Here is a 19,595-nt window from a genome sequence, read left to right on the forward strand (position 1 = left end):
CCTCGTCATGGTTAAGACTTTGTTGCACGACTTGGGTGTATGTTGGAAGTCCAACACCTGGTAGTTAGCCATGCTGTCCTTCAGTGTAAGTCAACTTCAAATTAGGATAAGTCTTTCCTTGTAGTTGTCCTGAGCGTAGGCCTTGGGTTTTTACCCTAGTTAAGGCCAAGTTTTGTATTAGGTCTTTATTTGGGCTTATTACCCCCCTTTAATCAAGTCGGTGGCTTTAATTTTGAAAAAAATAAAAATGTTAGGGCTAGAGAATGTCATTGTAATTCGAAAGAGAAGCTAAGCACTTATATGAAGAAAAAAATAAAAATGTTAGGGCTAGAGAATGTCATTGTAATTCGAAAGAGAAGCTAAGCACTTATATGAAGAAATGCCAACATTGCACTAGGGCTAGAGAAAATCATTGTAATTAGAAGGAGACAAATGAAACAAAAGTACATGTGTGTGTGAGAGTGTGTGAGAGAGAGAGAGAGAGAGAGAGGATGGGATCAATGTCCACAGGAGACCAAATATGAGATGTCAGACCATGGAAGCTAGACGTACAACAGATAAGGACTGAGAGTCCGTAATGCCAAAACACAGAGGTATAGCTTGAGGGCCTTTAGGTTGAGAGCGAGACCCATTTATTATGAAAGCTTGTAGGTTGAGATTGAGAGTCCTTTATTATGAAAGCCTTGTCAAACCGTAAAGACTCGAGGGTGGCCTTCTGACTCCTTCGCTAGGGGGTAGAGGCACACTCGGGGAAGCAAAGGAATGAATGAGATAAAACCATATTTGGAGTTATTTATTGGGAGTGGGCAAGATTGTCAAAGGAGAGGAGAATTGTTCCTACGAATGGTCTTTTTGGACCCCTATAAAAAGTCCATTCCAAGCAAGATATAAGATATAAATAATAATAAAACATGTGTTGGATGGGGTCTATAAAAAATAGGACATTTGTAACAATGATATCTCTGTGCAGTGTGTAGTGTCTTTTTGGGTCCTTTTTCTGCTCTTCTTCTTCTTGTCCTTTGGGATTGGGGATGGAGATGATGGCTCATTCTCATCCTGCTCGATCTTTCATCACAGACCTCTCCCTATCTTTGCCCGCACTCCTCTCTCGCACTTTCTCTGGATTCGCACATGCCCGACCCCACGACATGCGCCCCTGAGTTGCCCCGAGCTTGAAAGCAGCTCCAGTGATCGAGAGCGAGCGAGAGAGAGAGAGAGAGAGAGTGAGAGAGAGAGAGAGACAGCAGCATAGAACGGGCATTGACGGGGGAGAGAGATACCGCACAGGGAGAGAGACTGGAGCACATTGGAGGGCGAGAGGGGGAGGGGGAGAGCCGGGGAGAGGGAGAGAGAGATTGGAGCAGAGAACGCGCATTGGAGGGGGGGAAGAGGGACACAGCAGCACTGGGAGAGCGATTGGAGTAGAGAAGGGGCATTGGAGGGCGAGAGGAGGAAGAGAGAGAGAGAGAGAGAGAGAGAGAGAGAGAGAGAGAGAGATTGGAGCATAGAAGGAGTATTGGAGGGGGAAAGGGTGACAGCAGAGGGAAACTAGAGATATGGGAGCGTAGAAGAGGCATTGGAGGGGGTGAGAAAGAGGGAGAGAGATGCGAGCATAGAACGGGCATTGGACGCGGAGACGGACACAGCACAGGAGTCGGAGTTTTTTCTGTGATGGACGACGAGATTGGATCATAGAACGTTCGTTCCACAGACAGAAAATCAGCGAATTGAATGGTGTTTTGTGTGCCGGCGAGCCTACGTTTGGTCGAGGTCGAGGTCGAGCGACCGACAGACAGACAGAGTAGAACTTCAACGAACGACGGACGGATTGCCATTTCGTGCTTATACCATAGACGCTCTGATGCAGATCTCTCGACAGGGACGAAGCTCTGAGCTTTTGCTTCCTCCCATTCCGGCAACCTCCTTTGCTTAATCTGGTACATAGCCTTGCTTTTTCGGTTGAATCAGCTCGAGCTTCCTTTGCCCCTTGTACCGTCTGCCGAATTCATCTCCGTTGAACGTTCTTCCTGCCTCATTGCCGGTGGAATTCTCCGGCCCTGCCTCATTGCCGTTGGAATGCTCGATGCTTTCATCTGGAACATGACTATTTTCGCTGGTTCGTTCGTGTTTTCCTTCCTTGCATGACGTGGTCGCCGCTTGGTACTCTTTTTTACGCGCATCCGTTTCTTAAAGTCTTCCTGATTATTCGCATTGAAATGCGCACAGGGAGACGCCGACCGAGTAAACATTGCGCCACGACGGCTGCTTGACCTTGATGTTAACAACGTCTGTTTTGGACCGAATGAGCTTGACGCCCAAAACGTTCGGTTTACGCCGAAGGCCTTTTCCACGACTCAAGCATCGCACGGCACACCTGGATTATTACCTTTCACGCAGGTGCCTTGTTGAAAATGCCGGAGGTGACCTTGAACGGAACCCAACGAACTTAAAACTTTTGAGTAGCCGGCGCCAACAACGTCGAATATACTTTGAGCTGTCGTATTGGATAACACATTGAGTCTTCATCAGTAGATAAACGGCCGATTTCCAACCGCAAAGGAATCATATAAACAGTGGAGAGCAGATAAAGAATTGGTTTGCATGGATTCTCCTGTGCTCAACGGCCTCTTGCCTGGAGGTTCGTCGTCGGTTTTCCTCTTTTCTTCTTCGGACTACGATGAGAGGTGGGCAAAAGCTGAGTCGAAAACAGCAGAGCTCTTAGAGCGCATCCAACCTTCCAGGCTATCCGAAGAACGAAGGCAGGCAGTAATTGAATACCTGGAACAATTAATAAGAAGAGACTTCGACTGCGAGGTGAATTTTGCGTACTTAAATAGGAACTCCTGCAATTCTTTTGAGTAGCACTACGTTTAGACAAGCTCTGCTTGCTCAGGCTAATTACAATTTTCACGTCCTTTATTTCAGGTGAATTGATGATTGTATTGGATGGTTTTAGGTCTTCCCAATTGGGTCTGTACCGTTCAAAACGTACCTGCCTAACGGGGATATAGATCTTACAGCATGTAGTGGGCTTCACCGTGTGAATGACTCTTGGGCTTTTCATCTTTGCACCATACTTGAAAACGAAGAGCGCAGCCACAAAGCTCCATATCAAGTAAACGAAGTAAAATTCATACAGGCCGAGGTATCACTCTTTTTCGTAGTTTGGACAGTCAACTGGACTCGTCTTTACTAAGAGTGAGCCGAGAATTGTCTATGACTCCATTCTCTGAGTTTCGGTTAATGAGCATTCTTCGTTATATTGTATTTTGCTCTTTAGCGACTTGATTAGCCGAAGGCAAGATAAATGTTTTTTGTTTCACTTCACAAACCTATTTAGTGTGCGTTTGCAGATTGAAGCATTCAGAGATTGGCATATAAACAAAATAAGAGAGTAAGTTGCAGTAGTCTCACGTACTTTTGCACTACGATTCAAGGATTAATGCTCCCCTCTACACTGGCAAAGACTGCTTGCTTGCAAAATAGAACACTTAACTGCTTTGCTCGACTTTACATGATCAGTCTGCACCCAACCTTCATATACATGGGTAGACTCCAAAGATTCACGTCCCAGCCAACCAAAGCTAGGAATGTGTCCCCTGATAGGAAGAATGGAGTGACCGGTGCACACCAAAAGAAGCAGACCATTTGCCCCACCCCTAGATCCAACTACGAGCTTTTGAACTACAACAACTTAAAATCTGCGCTATTGGAGCTGGAATCACTGTGGTTGCTGGCACCAGACGTGCTCTCCAAGGGATCCTCGTTATTTACACTTGTTAAAGCCCAGTACTTTTCAAATTTATTTGAACAGGCCACCAATGACGAAAATAATCAAAACCGTACTAATTATACTTCACACCTTACCAACTCCCCCCCTCAAGATTTACTACTCCTCTCAAGCTCTCCAAGGTATTTAGAACACCTTTCATCTGCATTCAGTGGATTATGTGCTATGGTATTCCTCCTCATCCACTTTTGTATGCACCTGTGAATATGCGGTCCTGGTGGTTTCCGCAACGTGTTATGTTGAGCTGACTAGCAACCTCTATAGACTGGTTGGCCAGCCTGTTTTGTAGTTTTAAGGCTGTTCAGCTAGCTACTTGTCTCTCTGAAACTCATAAGAACTGGACATCTAGCCGCTTGCTGATTGGCCTAGCCAGTCAGTACGAGCCAATTATGCTAGAAGAATGGTGCTGGTTGTGTCAATGTTATAATACAGCAGTCCAATTTCATCTGCAGATGTTGGCGATGACAGCTCTTCGAGAAATCTTTTCAAAGGTGGCTTTTCTTTTTCTATAGAATTGGGATTTAGGAGTCGGAGGGGTTAGTACTCTGGTAGGCTTTACCGTCAGCCATTGAATGCACTTGTGCATGGCACACACGTACGCATGCATATATGTATATATATGTGTGTATGAATGTGTGTGTGATACACACACATGCATGCATGCATATATGTGTGTGTGTGTGTGTGTGTGCATGGTGCCTTCCAAAAAAGCCTACCCCACCCTATCATATGCCTTCTCAATGTCCAGAGGCTCCTCACGGGCCAAGTCCAATGCCTCTCAAAAAATGAAGACGTTGTCTAGGATCCTGTTGCATGTCACGGATAATGTTAGGAGGAGGGGACGCAATTGCAAACACAAGACCTTAGTGAAGATCTTGTAGGCTATGTCCAAAAGAGTGATGATGTGCTACTATCGGGGATGTAGGATCGATAGGCAAAAGAGAGAATACAAGGTACAAGGAGTCGATGAGTCTTAGCCATCACGTCAACTAGAGTAGAGAAAAGAAAGAGTACAAAGTACTTGTACCTAGACCCTAGGACTAAGTGTCCTAGGTGTCACATAGGACTAAGTGTCCTAAGTGGCCTAAAAGACACTAAAACTATAAGTGCCTATATCTATGCGTACAAGGCACATACCATGGCCTATGGGGCATCACTAGAACCACCAGAAGATGGCCTACAAACCCCCCTCCATGGGATGGGCTGAAGTATTCTGGAAACGTCTCAGAATACCTGGTATTTTCTAATGGCATATGTTCATCCAAAAGGATATAGCCACCTATGAATGTACAAGGAATGCAGATCATGTAACAAAGGGAACCAAGTGTAAAGCCTGTCGGAAGACTTCGAACTTGGGACGAGGAAGTGCCTTTGTAAACATATCTGCTATGTTGTCCTCTGTGGAAAGATATGACAACTCTATGTCTCCTGCTGACAACCGCTCCCGAACATAATGATAGTGAACTTCAATATGCTTGGTACGCGCATGAAACACTGGGTTATGCGCAATGGCCAAAGCACTCTGGCTGTCAATGTAGACAATAGTGGAGGATGTTTGGCGAATACCAAGATCTGTAAGTAATTGTCGAAGCCAAACACACTCTACTGTAGCAGTGAAAGCTGCCCTGTACTCAGTCTCACAGCTAGATGTGGCAACTGTTGGTTGCTTCTTGCTGAGCCAAGAGATACATGAATTGCCAAGCAAAAAACAATTGCCAGTATGTGACACTCTGGTGTCGGAACAACCTGCCCAGTCACTATCCGTGTAAGCATGCATGGTAAGTGAACCCTGATCACCATAGAAAAGGGATAAATCCTGAGTGCCTCTGAGATATTTGAAGACTCTCTTCACTGCCTGCCAATGCTGTGAACTGGGCATGTGCATGAATCTGCTGAGCTGAGATACTGCATACTGTAAGCCAAGTCTGGTGTGACATAAATAAATAAGGCATCCAACAGCCTGCTGATAAAGAGTGATATCACATGGTGGGCTCCCATCATTAGCTGAAAATCTGAAGCTAGTGTCCACTGGAGTAGAGATTGGCTTGCAATCCTCGAATTGAAAACGATCAAGGAGCTGTCCGATATACTTGGACTGTGACATCATGATACCCCCCTCAACATGAGCAAACTGAATGCCTAAATAATAGTGGAGCTATCCCATGTCTGACATTTTAAAAACCTGCTGCAAATCAGCCTTGAAAGCTGCAATATGTTGAGTATCTAGGCCCATGATGAGCATATCATCCACATATAAAATCAGCACTAAAAAATCAGATCCGCTCCCACGGACATAAAGAGTGGGTTCTATGGGGCTATTTTGAAAACCAAGAGATAGTAAATGTGCATGAATTTTGGTATACCATGCCCTGGGTGCCTACTTCAAACCATAAAGGGCTTTTCTCAGCCGGCATACCTTGTTTTCAGAATTAACAACCTCAAAGCCGGGAGGTTGTGTGACATAGACTTCTTCCTACAGATCCCCATGAAGAAAAGCAGTCTTGATGTCAAGTTGGTGCACTTGCCAATGGTGATGGGATGCAATGGCAATGACACATCTGATGGTAGTAATCTTGGATGTGGGAGCAAATGTCTCCTCAAAGTCAATGCCTTGTTGTTGGGCATACCCTTTTGCAACAAGATGGGTACTGCCATCAGATTTCCTTTTTAATTTGTAGACCCACCGAGTACCAATGGCATGCTTGCCGGGAGGGAGATCTACTAATTCCCATGTGTCATTTTTGGCAATGGATTGTAACTCAGCTCTCATTGCATCCATCCACTCTTTGCTGTCAAAAGCATCCTTATGGCACAAAGGCTTTTCATTGCAAGCTGTAGCAAGGAGTGCAAACTCAAGAAAGTGACCATGCATCTGTCTATTCCCTGATCTTGTCCGGGAAGCAAAAGGCTGATCTTGTTTGCTGTGCCTCAATGTATCAAGAAGCCATCTGGGAACTTGCCTTTGCTATTTCTTCAATCACTGCATCATGAATAGTGGGATCATTTTGTGCTGGAAGAGAAACCTGCAAATCAGCATGGGGTAGTGGCTGATCATTGCTTGTTGGAGGGCCTGCAGGAGGCTCATGTTGCTGGTCAAAGTCTTCTTCTGAGGAAGGTAGAGGTAACCAAGAGTCAAAGGCATCAAACATGTCAACATCTGGCTCAGCTTTGCAGTCCACAAGAGGAGAAGCTGAATGTTCAGCAAAGATTACATCTCTACTGACAATAATTTTCCCAGTATTTGGTTGGTATAACCGATACCCTCTGCTCTCCTGGCTGTAACCAATAAATATGCATTTGATTGCCTTGTCATCAAGCTTGGTGCTGGAGATTGATGGTTTAACTGAGGATGATCGCCTTCATGCTTTCATCTCACGCCTAAATCCCTCGTTACGCATTGATGTCCTTAAAGCAAACATCACCACCACAGCTCGCGCTATTGCTTATGCAGAGCGCATTACAGATTTCCAAAACACAGGGAAGCAGAGTGCTAATAAAACACAGAACTCTACTATGGCCAAAGATGCTCGTCCTCAAGATAACCCCAAGTTTAGAAAAAACTCGGGTAATCAAGGTCAGCGACAGTCTCAAGATCCCCATAAGTCTCAGAAATCGTATGCTGGATTCCGACAGAAGCACCCCTCCAAGGATCGCGCCTCTTCTTCTTCACAAAGTCATTACCGTCATCCTCAACATAAAGGTGTGGCCACTGACAAGAAGAACAACTCCAGCACAAAAGGACTTTGTACCATCTGTACAGGCGACCATAGATGGTTCGATTGTCCCAAGCGAGCAAAGCAAAATTCCAATATGGAACCTAGCACTTCCCAAACAGAAGATGCTACCCCAGCACAAGACAAGAAAGGCAAAGCTGTTCGAATGGCAAATACCATCCACATGAGCCTTGCCAGCAACCCCGAACCTTCCCTGGCCACTCAAGTACTTTGTGTCCAAGGATCAATTCGTGAAACAACGGTCACTATCCTCATCGACACTGGCTGCTCTCATAACTTCCTAGCTAGTTCTATGGTCGACAAACTTCGGTTGACCACCAGTCCTAGTCTCATGCACTATCAAATTGAACTCGTAAATGGAACTACCTTCTTGTGCAGCACCAGGATTAAAAACTTATCTTTTCGCATCCAACATTATACGGACAAGTTGAACTTCGACATCATGCCTCTTTCTCGGTACGATGTCATACTTGGACAACAGTGGCTCTACGACTATGATCCATCAATCAGTTTTCGCAGCCATACTATCCAGTTTGTCCACCAGGGAAAACTTATTGAGCTAACTGGTTCTAGGGACTCTCCTTCAGCCCCAATTGCCTCTGCCCTACAAGTAAAGAAGTGGGTTCGTAAACATCAAGTGAAGACTTCACTTCTGTTGGTTACGGCAGTAGAGGAGACACCAACAAAGGATACTCCTGAATACCTCAACCAACCTTTTTCCACAGGAATTGCCAAAGCAGTTACCACCTCGACGACCAGTGGATCACCCAATCGAACTTATTCCCGGCAATAATCCACCGTCGAAACCTCCTTATCGGGTTTCTTACACTCAAAATGAAGAAATCCAAAGACAGGTGTACGAACTACTCGACAAAGGTCACATTCGGCCCAGTCGCAGCCCTTTCGGATCTCCTGTACGACTTGTGGAAAAAGAATAAGTCAATGCGCCTCTGCATCGACTACCGAGTCCTCAACAAGCTCACTATAAAAAACAAGTATCCATTGCCTCGCATCGATGATCTCTTCAATCAACTTCTACACGCAACACAATTCTCAAAGATTGATCTTCGTTCAGGTTATCATCAAATTCGCATACGAGAAGGCGATGAGTACAAGACAGCTTTTTGAACAAAGTATGGACACTATGAATGTTTGGTCATGCCTTTTGGGTTAAACAATGCCCCGGCCACATTCATGACACTAATGAACGACATCTTCAGGCCTTTCCTCGATAAGTTCGTCATCGTTTACCTCGATGACATCCTCGTTTTCAACAGATCCCTATATGAGCACAAACGACATCTTCACCAAGTTTTTGAAGTTCTCCGCGCCAATTCTCTCTACATCAACATTGAGAAGAGTGAGTTCTTCAAGACCCAACTCGAATATTTGGGACATGTTATTTCAGCTCAAGGCATCTCTGTGGATCCCAAGAAGGTCGAGATAATCCAAAACTGGCCTACTGAATGTTCATGATGTCCGCTCTTTTCTCGGATTGGCAAACTTCTACCATACAAAGGTCTATCAGTTTTCCAAAATCGCAGCTCCTATGTCCGAATTATTGAAAAGCACAGCAGTTTTTCAGTGGCTTCCCGAAACAGAGTATAGTTTCCAACTACTCAAGCAAGCACTCACTACCACACCAATTATGGCTATTGCTGACCCAAACCTTCCATTTGAGGTCATGACCGACGCTTCCGACATCGCTACAAGAGCCGTCTTGATGCAAGAAGGCAGAGTTATTGCTTTGGACAGCCATAAACATTCCGATATCCAAACCCGATACCCTGTTTATGATAAGGAGTTTCTTGCCGTTGTACATGCTTATCGCTCTTGGAAACATTATCTCATGGGAGCCGACTCGGTGGTCAAGACTTACCATCACTCTCTAAAGTATATCTTTACTCAGCCAGTCATGAACGCTCGACAAGCACGCTGGGTTGAGTTTCTGGCCAACTTTCACATGACCATTGAGTACATTCCAGGACTACGCAATGTAGTTGCAGATGCTCTCAGCAGGTTAACTCTAGCATCAGCTATGGTAATCTCTACGTTATCTGTGGATGTTTCGAATTCACTCAAATGGAAGTATTTCAATGATAAAGACTTCGGCACAGCAATACAAGTTCTTTCAAAAGATCAACCTTCGACTTCCGAACAGAAGATTTTCTCATCCTATTCTTATACGGACGACCTTCTGTATTTATCAAGATCGCGTCTGTGTACCACATGACAAGAATGTTCGATGTCTTTTGTTAAAAGAGCATCATGTAGTTCCTTATGCTGCCCATCCAAGCATCAACAAGACTTATAAGTTACTTAGTGCAACATACTATTGGCCTCAGATGAAAAGCGACGTCATCAAAATGGTTACATCTTGCATATCTTGTCAACAAATGAAAGCAAGCCGACGACTTCCAGCATGACTTCTTCAGCCTCTTTCAGTTCCAACTGAAAGGTGGGAAAGTATCTCCATGGATTTCATTACAACACTACCACGATCCTCCAGAGGTAACACTCAGATTATGGTAATTGTTGATCGATTGTCCAAAATGGCACACATTGTTGCTTGCAAAAGCAGTGCACAGGCTTCGGACATAGCCAAACTCTTCATACAACACATCTTCCGACACCATGGATTGCCCAGGAATATCATATCCGACAGAGATCCTAAGTTTACCAGTCACTTTTGGATTTCACTATTCGAATCTTTGGGTACAACTCTACTGTTCAGTTCAGCCTACCACCCAGAATCAGATGGCCAGACTGAAAGAGTCAACCAAATTCTGGAAGAAATGCTTCGACATTAGATTCAGTCACGCCTAGCAGCTTGGGAAGAGTATCTACCACTCCTTGAGTTTGCTTATAATAACTCTTTCCATAGTGCCATCAGCATGACTCCATTCCAAGCAGCTTATGGACACACTCTGATCGTACCAACGAATTTTGTACTTCAACATCGAGTGGCCCTAGCTGATCAACTGGTTCAAGAAATGCAAGACATTCTACTCCAAGTCAAGGATCATATGCGAAAAGCGTAAGAGCGGTATCAACGGTCTGCCAACAAACATAGACGTCACCTGGAACTTGACACTGATGACATGGTGCTATTATTTGTAGCCCCACATCGCTATAAGACGGTTAAGTCTGTGTTTCCTAAGTTGCAACCAAGATACTATGGACCTTTCCGGATCGTCAAGAAAAATTCACCTTTAAGTTACAAATTGGAATTACCACCATCATGGGGTAAAATCCATCCGACATTTCATATTTCTTGGCTAAAGACGTACATTCCAAGCGATGAAGCAATTCCTCCTGCACGTGATTATGTCCCAGAAATCGAAGACGATTATGTTGTCCTTATTCCTGAGCGTATTTTAGACCATCGACAACGAGAGACTCGACATCGACTTATCACGGAATTCCTTGTTCTTTGGCGAGATCTAGACGACTCCGACGCTACTTGGCAATCTGATGAAGACTTACAGCAGTACCCTGACATTTTACAGCAGTATTTTCAGAATTTACCGTGATATTTTGTACATCAGTTCATTATCTCCACCAGGGTCTTATTTTGAGTGGGAGGGGATGTCACGATCTGTGAGGTATTCCTTTCTCTATATCTTAGACTTATGGATGGTTTGATGAATGGACACTTGTGGAAGGGTATGCCCTTTCGACGGGACACTTCCTATGAGGCACAACCCTTCACAAGAGACATTCTATGGAAGAGACACTCCTATTGTAATGTACCCTCTCATCAAGGGTCACACCCTTCACAAGGGGTACACACCTCTTCATGCACATACACTTTGGAGTACACACCTTTTCATGTGTGACTCTTCACTCTCTATATAAGAGAGGCCCAATTGTATGGATGACACACTACAGACACTACAGACACTCAAGCAATACAAATATTCCTTGTTCTCTGCTATTTCAGTCTCCTTTCTGTTCCTTAGCACATTTCTAAATATAGTAAATCTAGGATTTCTTACATTGAATCCAAATGCCTCAGTAAATCAAGTTAAAAAAGCAAGTACTACAATCCAAACATGAACGCTCAAATTTTATGAAATAAAAAAACAAGCAATATTCCAAACTACTGATGCAAAATTTGTCCAATTGGATGAGAGAAGTGGCTGAAATTGTAGTAGGGTAAAACTATAACAAAAACCAAGCCTTTGAACCAGGTGGGCTAGGCCAACCCAATATTTTTTTTGCCTCAAGCCTAAGCTATTAGTTTCATTAATATTTCTGTCTTTCCCTTTCCAGTTGCAACCATATTACTAAGAGGAATTCCATATCCTTGCAGTGTCTCCGTCGAAATGAGATGGAGCACGCGGACTCGAGTCTAGAGATAGCCGGCAAATAGGCGGACCTTGTGGTTAGGTCAGAGGACCACACCATTGGTGGGACTCTGGATCTATCTCTTTTGTATTGTGTCCATAGTTTTGGATGGAAATATATTTTTTGGTGTCTTCTATATCTGGCTGGTTCATTGTCTATTGATGAGTCTGCACATCTATGTGACGCACATTAAGTAAAGAAGTTTGTGACTCCACTCACCCCACACGCACATTGTGTGAGCTCCTAGGCATTACTATAAGTCTTCCGCTCTGCGTACCCTCCTCTGTTGGGTATTTTCTAACAGGAGTACTTCTCCTGATGCCTTATCTTCTAGCACTCCTGCTGTTGCTCCCCCAACTCAGGAACAGTCAAGATGGGATGCAAGAGATGCAAATGCACATTCATGTATTGCTTCATCATGCAAGAGAATCATTATTCCACACATCCGGTCTTGCAGGACAACAAAGGATGCTTGGGACAAATTGGCTTCTCTCTATCATATTCACAATGAGGCACGTGTTGCATATTTGAGAAGGCAATTACAGGAAGTCAGTATGAATGAAGGTGATTCTATGGATGCATATCTGACAAAGGTCAAGGACCTCATGGAACAACTTGCCGGTGCCAAATTCTCAGCTTGTGAGTACCACATTGAATGGATTGCAGATACATATCAAGGATTTGCTACAACCCTTTGATTAGTGGCCATGGGTAATCCAGACCACTATTCTTTTGATCAGCTAGTTACTTTGCTTTTGCAAGAAGAGCAAAGTCGTGCTAATAGACAAGCCATTATTCCTGATAATGCATTTGCTTCACAGCAGACAGGAAGAGGCAAGGCTTCCAAGCCTATGGGCAAGCCTAAATCTACGCATAGCAGCTGCAATTTCTCCCATGCATCTAAAAATACAGCAGATAAGTCAAAGAAGAAAAGATGCAACTATTGTGGCAGCCTGGACATGACATATCAGAATGCAGGAAGCACATTGCTTCGGAGAAAAAGAAAGCAGGATTGACAATTAATGCCTCACATGCTATTGAATCCCATGAGCCAGCAGATGCTTCACATGCACATGCTCTCTAGGATGATTGGGCATGGGCTGTCCATTGCTCATTTGATCCCTCCAAAGCTGATGCACTCTTTATTGCTAATGATGCTCAGTCTTGGTATTTTGATAGTGGTGCTTCCAAGCACGTCACATCTTGTAGACAATTGTTTCATTCTTTAGCTGATGCACCTCGAGGGGGGATTGTCACATGTGCTAATAATGCTTCCTATGCTGTAAAAGGAATTGGAGATGTGCAGCTCACATCCATTTCTAGTCATATTGTCACTCTGACAAATGTTCTTTTTGTGCCTGGAATTGAAGTCAACTTGATTTCAATTTCAGCAATTGCCACTTCAGGTTTCAAAGTGATTTTTGATGGCTACAGATGCCTAGTTTATGATCTTCGTGATGACAATGCCATAGTTCTCACTGGCACTTTGCAAAAGAATCTTTATCACCTTGATCATCATTCAGCTGCACTTTCTATTGAAGCATTTGCTATTTCAGATTCACAGCTTGCTGAAACTCATCTTTGGCATGAGAGAATGGGTCATCTCTGTTGGGGTAAAGGCACATTGCCACCCCTTTATTAAAGATAGGACACCTATGACTGTCTTAAGACAGTCATAGGGTAAAACCTAATCCTAATAAAACTAATGAGTTTGTGGTGTGGCTCATCACTTCACACCCGCACACTTGAGTCTTCTCTCTCTCACACTCTCTCTCTCTTGCTCTTCTTCCCCCTTCTGTCCCTTCAACTGGTATCAGAGCCACTTCTCCCTCTACCCTTGCCTACCCACCCCCCTCGACCTCTACCTAGCCTCTGCAAGGGCCAACGGGCCAGCAGGCGGCAGCGCGGGCCAGCAGGTGACAGCGCAGGTGTACGGACGTACGTCGTCCGTACATCCGTACGGACAGGCGTCGCAGGTCTGCAGGCAGCAACGGCAGCGCAGCGCGTGAGCACGGGCGGCGGCAAGCGGAGCAGCACGAGCAGCGCAGCTGCTCACGCAGCTAGAGCTACAGCAGCAGCTAGCTGCTGCTAGCCTGTGCAGGGGCAGCCAGTGCACAGCACCAGGCCGCGCAGAGCCAGAGCGCGCAGCGCGCGCTCAGGTACGGCCATCCGTACCTGCCGTACGGACGTCGTACAGGAGCCGTACATCCGTACGGACTTACACTGCGCAGGTACAGGACGTGCATCAGGGAGAACTTTCGAAAATTTTTTTTTTGGATTCCGTACCCTGCACACGTGCGCAGGTACAGGAAGTACAGCAGGCACAGAATTTTTTTTTGGAAGAAAAGGAGAAAGAGCTCTCTGCTCTTGATTCAGGATCATCTTTCAGTTCTCAAAACTGTGTTTTCTTGAAAGTACAGCAAGTACCTTCATTTACCTCGTGCTTGAGGTGAAGAGAACCACAGTGTGTGGTTGATTGCACAGTTATCTGTTTTCGTGAAGGAAATGCCTTGATTTTGCAGAGGATTTTTATGCTTTTACTGGGCTTGAATCTCAGTTTCCGGGTGAGCAGATCATAGGGCTTTTGCCCGGTAGTTGATGCTTTGTATGCCTTGAGGCAGTGTGGTGCCAGAGAGCACACATTTGTCTCGATTTCCGCAGTGTCGAGGTGACATTTTCTTGCAGGTCACATTTATTGTGCAACACTCAGAGAACCTCAGTTGAGCCACGCTTGGCCAGGGCGCATCGAGTTTACTCGGTCCCTAACTGTCCATCGTTGACAGTGCTCAAAAGGTTCCTCATTGAGTGTTTGTACGTTGGGATCTGTGTGTGTCATTTCTACACAGGGCAGTATATGCATTACACTGTTGGTTGATTTTGTCAGAGAGATTTTCACATTGCATGCTACCTCAGTGTTGAGGTGTTCTTCACTTGGTTCAGGTGTCAGATCAAGGGGCTTTTGCCCAGATTTTGTTTGATAGCACTTGGGTTACCGACAGAGATCTTCAGATGCATTTTATCCCCTTGGCAGAAGGGTGATTGCTTGGGATTTATCCCATTTTCTGTTGCAGGTTTTGTGACAGGCTGAAGTGTCATTTTTTTTTTGGGTGTATGCCAAGTGGTTTATGCATATTAACTCAGTGCAATACCTCATCTGAGGTGGGAGAAGTGATCAGTACAGCCAGTACAGCAGTGTTTACAGCAGTGTTTTGTGTTTTGTCAGCTGATGATGCACTGTTAAAGCACTTGTGGAACAGCTGCAGCATTCTGGATTTACTGTTTATGCCTATTTGAGCACGGTACAGTGTGTCAGAAGGTACAGTGATTGCAGGGACATTTACTGTTTTGCTGCAGATTTTCCTGACAGTAAAAAACAGCACTATTGTGAGTGCTCCTGGCTCTTGATAGAGCAGGTTTTTTCTGAGAAATCAGAATTTTTTATTCAGTCTTTTTTACTTCCAGGGAGTCAGATACTTTCCTTATCTGATATGGCATCAGGGGGAAGTGAATCTTCAATTCTGAACATAAAGAAACTGGAAGGAGCACACAATTATGCATTATGGGCAGAACAGTGCTTGAATGTACTTCTGTTAAAGAAGATTTCTAAGCCCATAAGGGTGAAGGGTGTCAAGCCATCTGACATGGCAGCTGATGACTGGGAAGAGCTTGATTTGTCCGCAAGGGCAGCTATCATGCTCACTATTTCTGATACTCTTGTGTTCAATGTTCAGGCTGAAAAGACCTCTTATGGCCTATGGCAGAGGCTAGAAGAGTTGTATGCCCAAAAGAGCTCAGCCAGTAAGGTTTATTGGTTGAAGAAGCTGGTTGATCTTCGCATGAAGGAAGGTACAGCTATGACCTCACACTTGAGTGAGTTCGATGCCATCTTTACACAGCTTATTGCACAGGGATTGAACCTTGATGAGGAGTTCAAGGCTACTTTCTTGTTGTGTACCCTCCCTGAGAGTTGGGACACTTTCAAGACCACCCTGTCAAATTCGAATGTCACTCTTATGTATGCTGATGTAGAGAGCTCTCTCCTTATGGAGGAGATGAGCAGGAAGAATAATGCGAGCAGCAAGTCTTCAAATGCCTTGCAGGTACAGGATAGAGGCAGGACTCAGCAGAAGGGGAGATCTGCTAGTAAGTCCAAATCCCGTAGTCAGTCCCGTGGCAAAAAGGATATTGAATGCTTTTATTGTGGCAAGAAGGGACATGTAAAGTCTAAGTGCTTCAAGTTCATACGGGATCAGAAAGCCAAGAAGGCTGAAACAAAGGATGCAGGCGATGGAAGCAAAAGCAAAGGCAAAGGCAAGGCCAAGGCAGATGACTTGGATGCAGTGAATGTTGCAGCAGAGGACAGTGACAGTGACATACATGATGTTTTATGCTCTTTTGCTGTAATAGCACATGCTTTGGTTATTGATGGCCATGACATGCACACCTGGCTCTTGGACTCAGGTGCTTCTTTTCATGTTACTCCTCATAGGGAGTGGTTTACTTCCTACACAGGTACTTATGGAGTTGTTCATCTTGGGAACAACTATGCATGTTAGATTGCAGGGATTGGCAGTATACAGATAGTATTCCCTGATGGACGCATATTTATGCTTGATGGTGTTCGCCATGTGCCGCAAATCAAGAAAAATCTGATTAGCACTGGCTTATTGGATGATAGTGGTTACCACACCACATTTGGGGATTCCAAATGGGTGATTACTGATGGCCAGGCTGTAGTGGCTGAGGGTTTTAAGAGTGATACCTTGTACCCTCTTTATGTTTCCAGTGTGGGTAATCATGTTGTTGCCATAACCGAGCTGCCAAAGGTTTCATTGTGGCATAGTCGGTTGGGACACATGTCTGTTAAAGGAATGCAAGAACTGTCACGTTTGGGTTATCTGCCGTCTCTTTCTTTTTCAGATTTGCCTACTTGTGATCATTGCATATTTGGCAAGCATTCTGTGACTCCTCATAAGAGGAGAACTCCCCAGAATAGAGCACCGCTTGATCTAGTGCACACTGATTTGTGTGAGATGCCACAGTTATCACTAGGGGGTGCAAAATATTTTATTACTTTCATTGATGATGCCACACGCAAAGTGTGGGTCTATTTCTTGAAGCATAAGGGCGATGCCTTGGATGCTTTCAAGAGGTTTGTCGCTCAGGTTGAGAATCGGACAGGTCGTAGGCTGAAATGCCTCAGATCCGATAATGGGGGTGAGTATGTGTCACATGCTTTTGTGCAGTTTTGCGAAGCTAAGGGCATCAAACAGGAACTCACAGCCCCTCATAATGCATCTCAAAATGGTGCAAGTGAGCGGATGAATCGAACTATTCAGGAGAAAGTTCGATGTATGTTGTCTTATGTTGCATTACCCCATGGCTTTTGGGCAGAAGCCGTGCAAACAGCAGTTCACATTATTAACAGGTCGCCAAACAAGGCTTTGGAGTTGAAAGTGCCAGAGGAGGTGTGGTCTGGCAAACCACCTTCATATAAGCACTTACGTGTATTTGGCTGCGAGTGCTTTGCTCATGTACGCAAAGAACTACGCACCAAACTGGATCCAAAGTCTATCAGATGCATCTTTATGGGTTATGGTGACGAAGGTGAAATGGGGTACAAGTTTTGGGATCCCGTTAAACGGAAGATTATACGCAGCAATGATGTCATCTTTAAAGAGGATAGTGTACACAAGGAACCCGTGCAACCTGTGGAATACAGGAGGGTTATTTATGATGATGTTGGACAGCAAAGAATGCCCATTTATATGCAGCAGCAGGCTGCTGCAGATAACCCTGTTCAAGAGGGTATACAGGCTGGAAATCAGCCAGATAATTTTGCCAATGATGCACCACTAGATATGCGAGCAGATGGGGCTGTAGAACAGCCAGATATGGTGGTACAGCCACCCGTCATGCATGACGAACAGGCTGGACAGCAGCCTAATCCGGAACATTTTGTTAGGAGGAGCACCCGTGTACAACGGCCTCCTGCCAGGTTTGTTCCAGGAGCCAATAATGTGGCTGATTTTATCATGCTGACAGATTGTGGTGAGCCTTCCAGCTTCAAGGAAGCTATGGGAAGAACAGAGAAAAGGAAGTGGGAGAAAGCCATGCAGTCTGAAATGGACTCTCTACTTCAAAATGATACATGGGACTTGGTGCAGCTACCTGCAGGCAGAAAGGTTTTGCCATGCAAGTGGGTTTACAAAGTCAAAGTGGATTCAAATGCTTTACCGAGGTATAAGGCCAGATTGGTTGCCAAGGGATTTAAGCAGGAGAAGGGCATTGACTTTGATGAGATCTTTTCCCCTGTAGTCAAGATGACTACTTTGAGAGTAGTGTTAGCTCTTGTTGCTCATGATGACATGGATTTATGTCAGATGGATGTGAAGACAGCTTTTCTTCACGGAGATCTCCATGATGAGATCTATATGAGTCAGCCAGAGGGATATGTTGTTAAAGGGAAAGAGCAGCTTGTGTGTAAGCTCAAGAGGAGCTTGTATGGACTCAAACAAGCGCCAAGAGAATGGTACAAGAAGTTTGATGCCTTCATGCAGTCCCAAGGGTATCATAGGTGTGAGACCGATCATTGCTTGTACACCAAACGGGCAAAGGATGGCAGTTTGATGCTACTCATTCTATATGTGGATGACATGCTTATTTCCAGTAAATCTCAGCATGAGATTAGTGCTTTGAAGAAACAACTGCATAAGTCTTTTGACATGAAAGACTTGGGTGATGCAAATCATATTCTTGGCATGCGGATTACTCGTGACAGGTCCAAGGGACTTTTGTTTCTGTCACAGAAGGAGTACATTGACAAAGTACTGCAGTGCTTTAAAATGGAGGGGGGGAAGTCTATTAGTACCCGGTTGCCTCCACATTTAAAACTCAGCAGTAAGGACAGCCCCAAATCAGATGATGATAAGGCTGAAATGGCCAAGGTTCCGTATGCATCTGCAGTTGGATCTTTAATGTATGCCATGGTTGCCACTCGTCCGGATATTGCTTTTGCGGTGGGAGTCATCAGCAGGTATATGGCAAATCCAAGCAAGCGGCACTGGGAAGCAGTGAAAGGTGTCTTGAGGTATCTCAAGGGTACCAAAGACTTGTGCATATGCTATGGTAAGCAGGATGCATTGGTGCATGGTTTTACAGATTCAGACTATGCAGGGAATGTAGATAACCGGAAGTCTACTACCGGTTATATTTTCACATTTGCAGGAGGTGCTATATCATGGGTGTCTCGGTTGCAGAAATGCATTGCACTGTCAACTACTGAAGCTGAATATGTTGCAGCCACTGAGGCTTGCAAGGAAGCAATATGGCTTACTCGGCTGGTGGGAGACTTGGGCATTACAGGAGATATGCCAGTTTTGCATTGTGATAGTCAGAGTGCTATCATGTTGGCAAAGAATCCGGTCTTTCATCAGTAGACCAAGCACATAGATGTGAAATATCATTTCATCAGGGAGGTCTGGAAGACAAGCGACTTGAGCTTGTGAAGGTGCATACTGATGATAATCCTGCAGATTTGCTCACTAAGAGCTTGCCTACAGAGCGGTTTGCACATTGCCGCCACATCATGGGATTAGGATGAGACCATTCTTATTTTATGGTCTTGTATACAGTAACTGTATATTGCTGTAATTTTTATTCTTTTCTCCCCTTTAGGCACATTGGCCTTTAGGTGGGAGGTTGTTGGGGTAAAGGCACAT

General features: G+C 44.7%; 1 protein-coding gene across 2 annotated transcripts in view; it reads left to right on the forward strand.

Annotated features, from left to right (window-relative positions):
- Positions 1-1,477: 1,477 nt before the first annotated feature.
- LOC147893722 (uncharacterized) overlaps positions 1,478-19,595 on the forward strand; it is a 34,060-nt gene continuing 15,942 nt past the window's right edge. For both annotated transcript variants that reach the window (XM_087385632.1, XM_087385633.1), the window contains exons 1-3: positions 1,478-2,116; positions 2,227-2,814; positions 2,957-3,145. In XM_087385632.1, the coding sequence (XP_087241758.1) occupies positions 2,602-2,814; positions 2,957-3,145 (402 nt within the window). In that variant the 5' untranslated portion in view covers positions 1,478-2,116; positions 2,227-2,601. The remainder of the gene's footprint in view (positions 2,117-2,226; positions 2,815-2,956; positions 3,146-19,595) is intronic.

This window comes from Dipteris shenzhenensis, chromosome 15 (assembly GCF_047967505.1).
Source record: "Dipteris shenzhenensis isolate YYH24624 ecotype China chromosome 15, Dip_SZ_1.0, whole genome shotgun sequence".
In the NCBI taxonomy this organism is placed as follows: Eukaryota; Viridiplantae; Streptophyta; class Polypodiopsida; order Gleicheniales; family Dipteridaceae; genus Dipteris; species Dipteris shenzhenensis.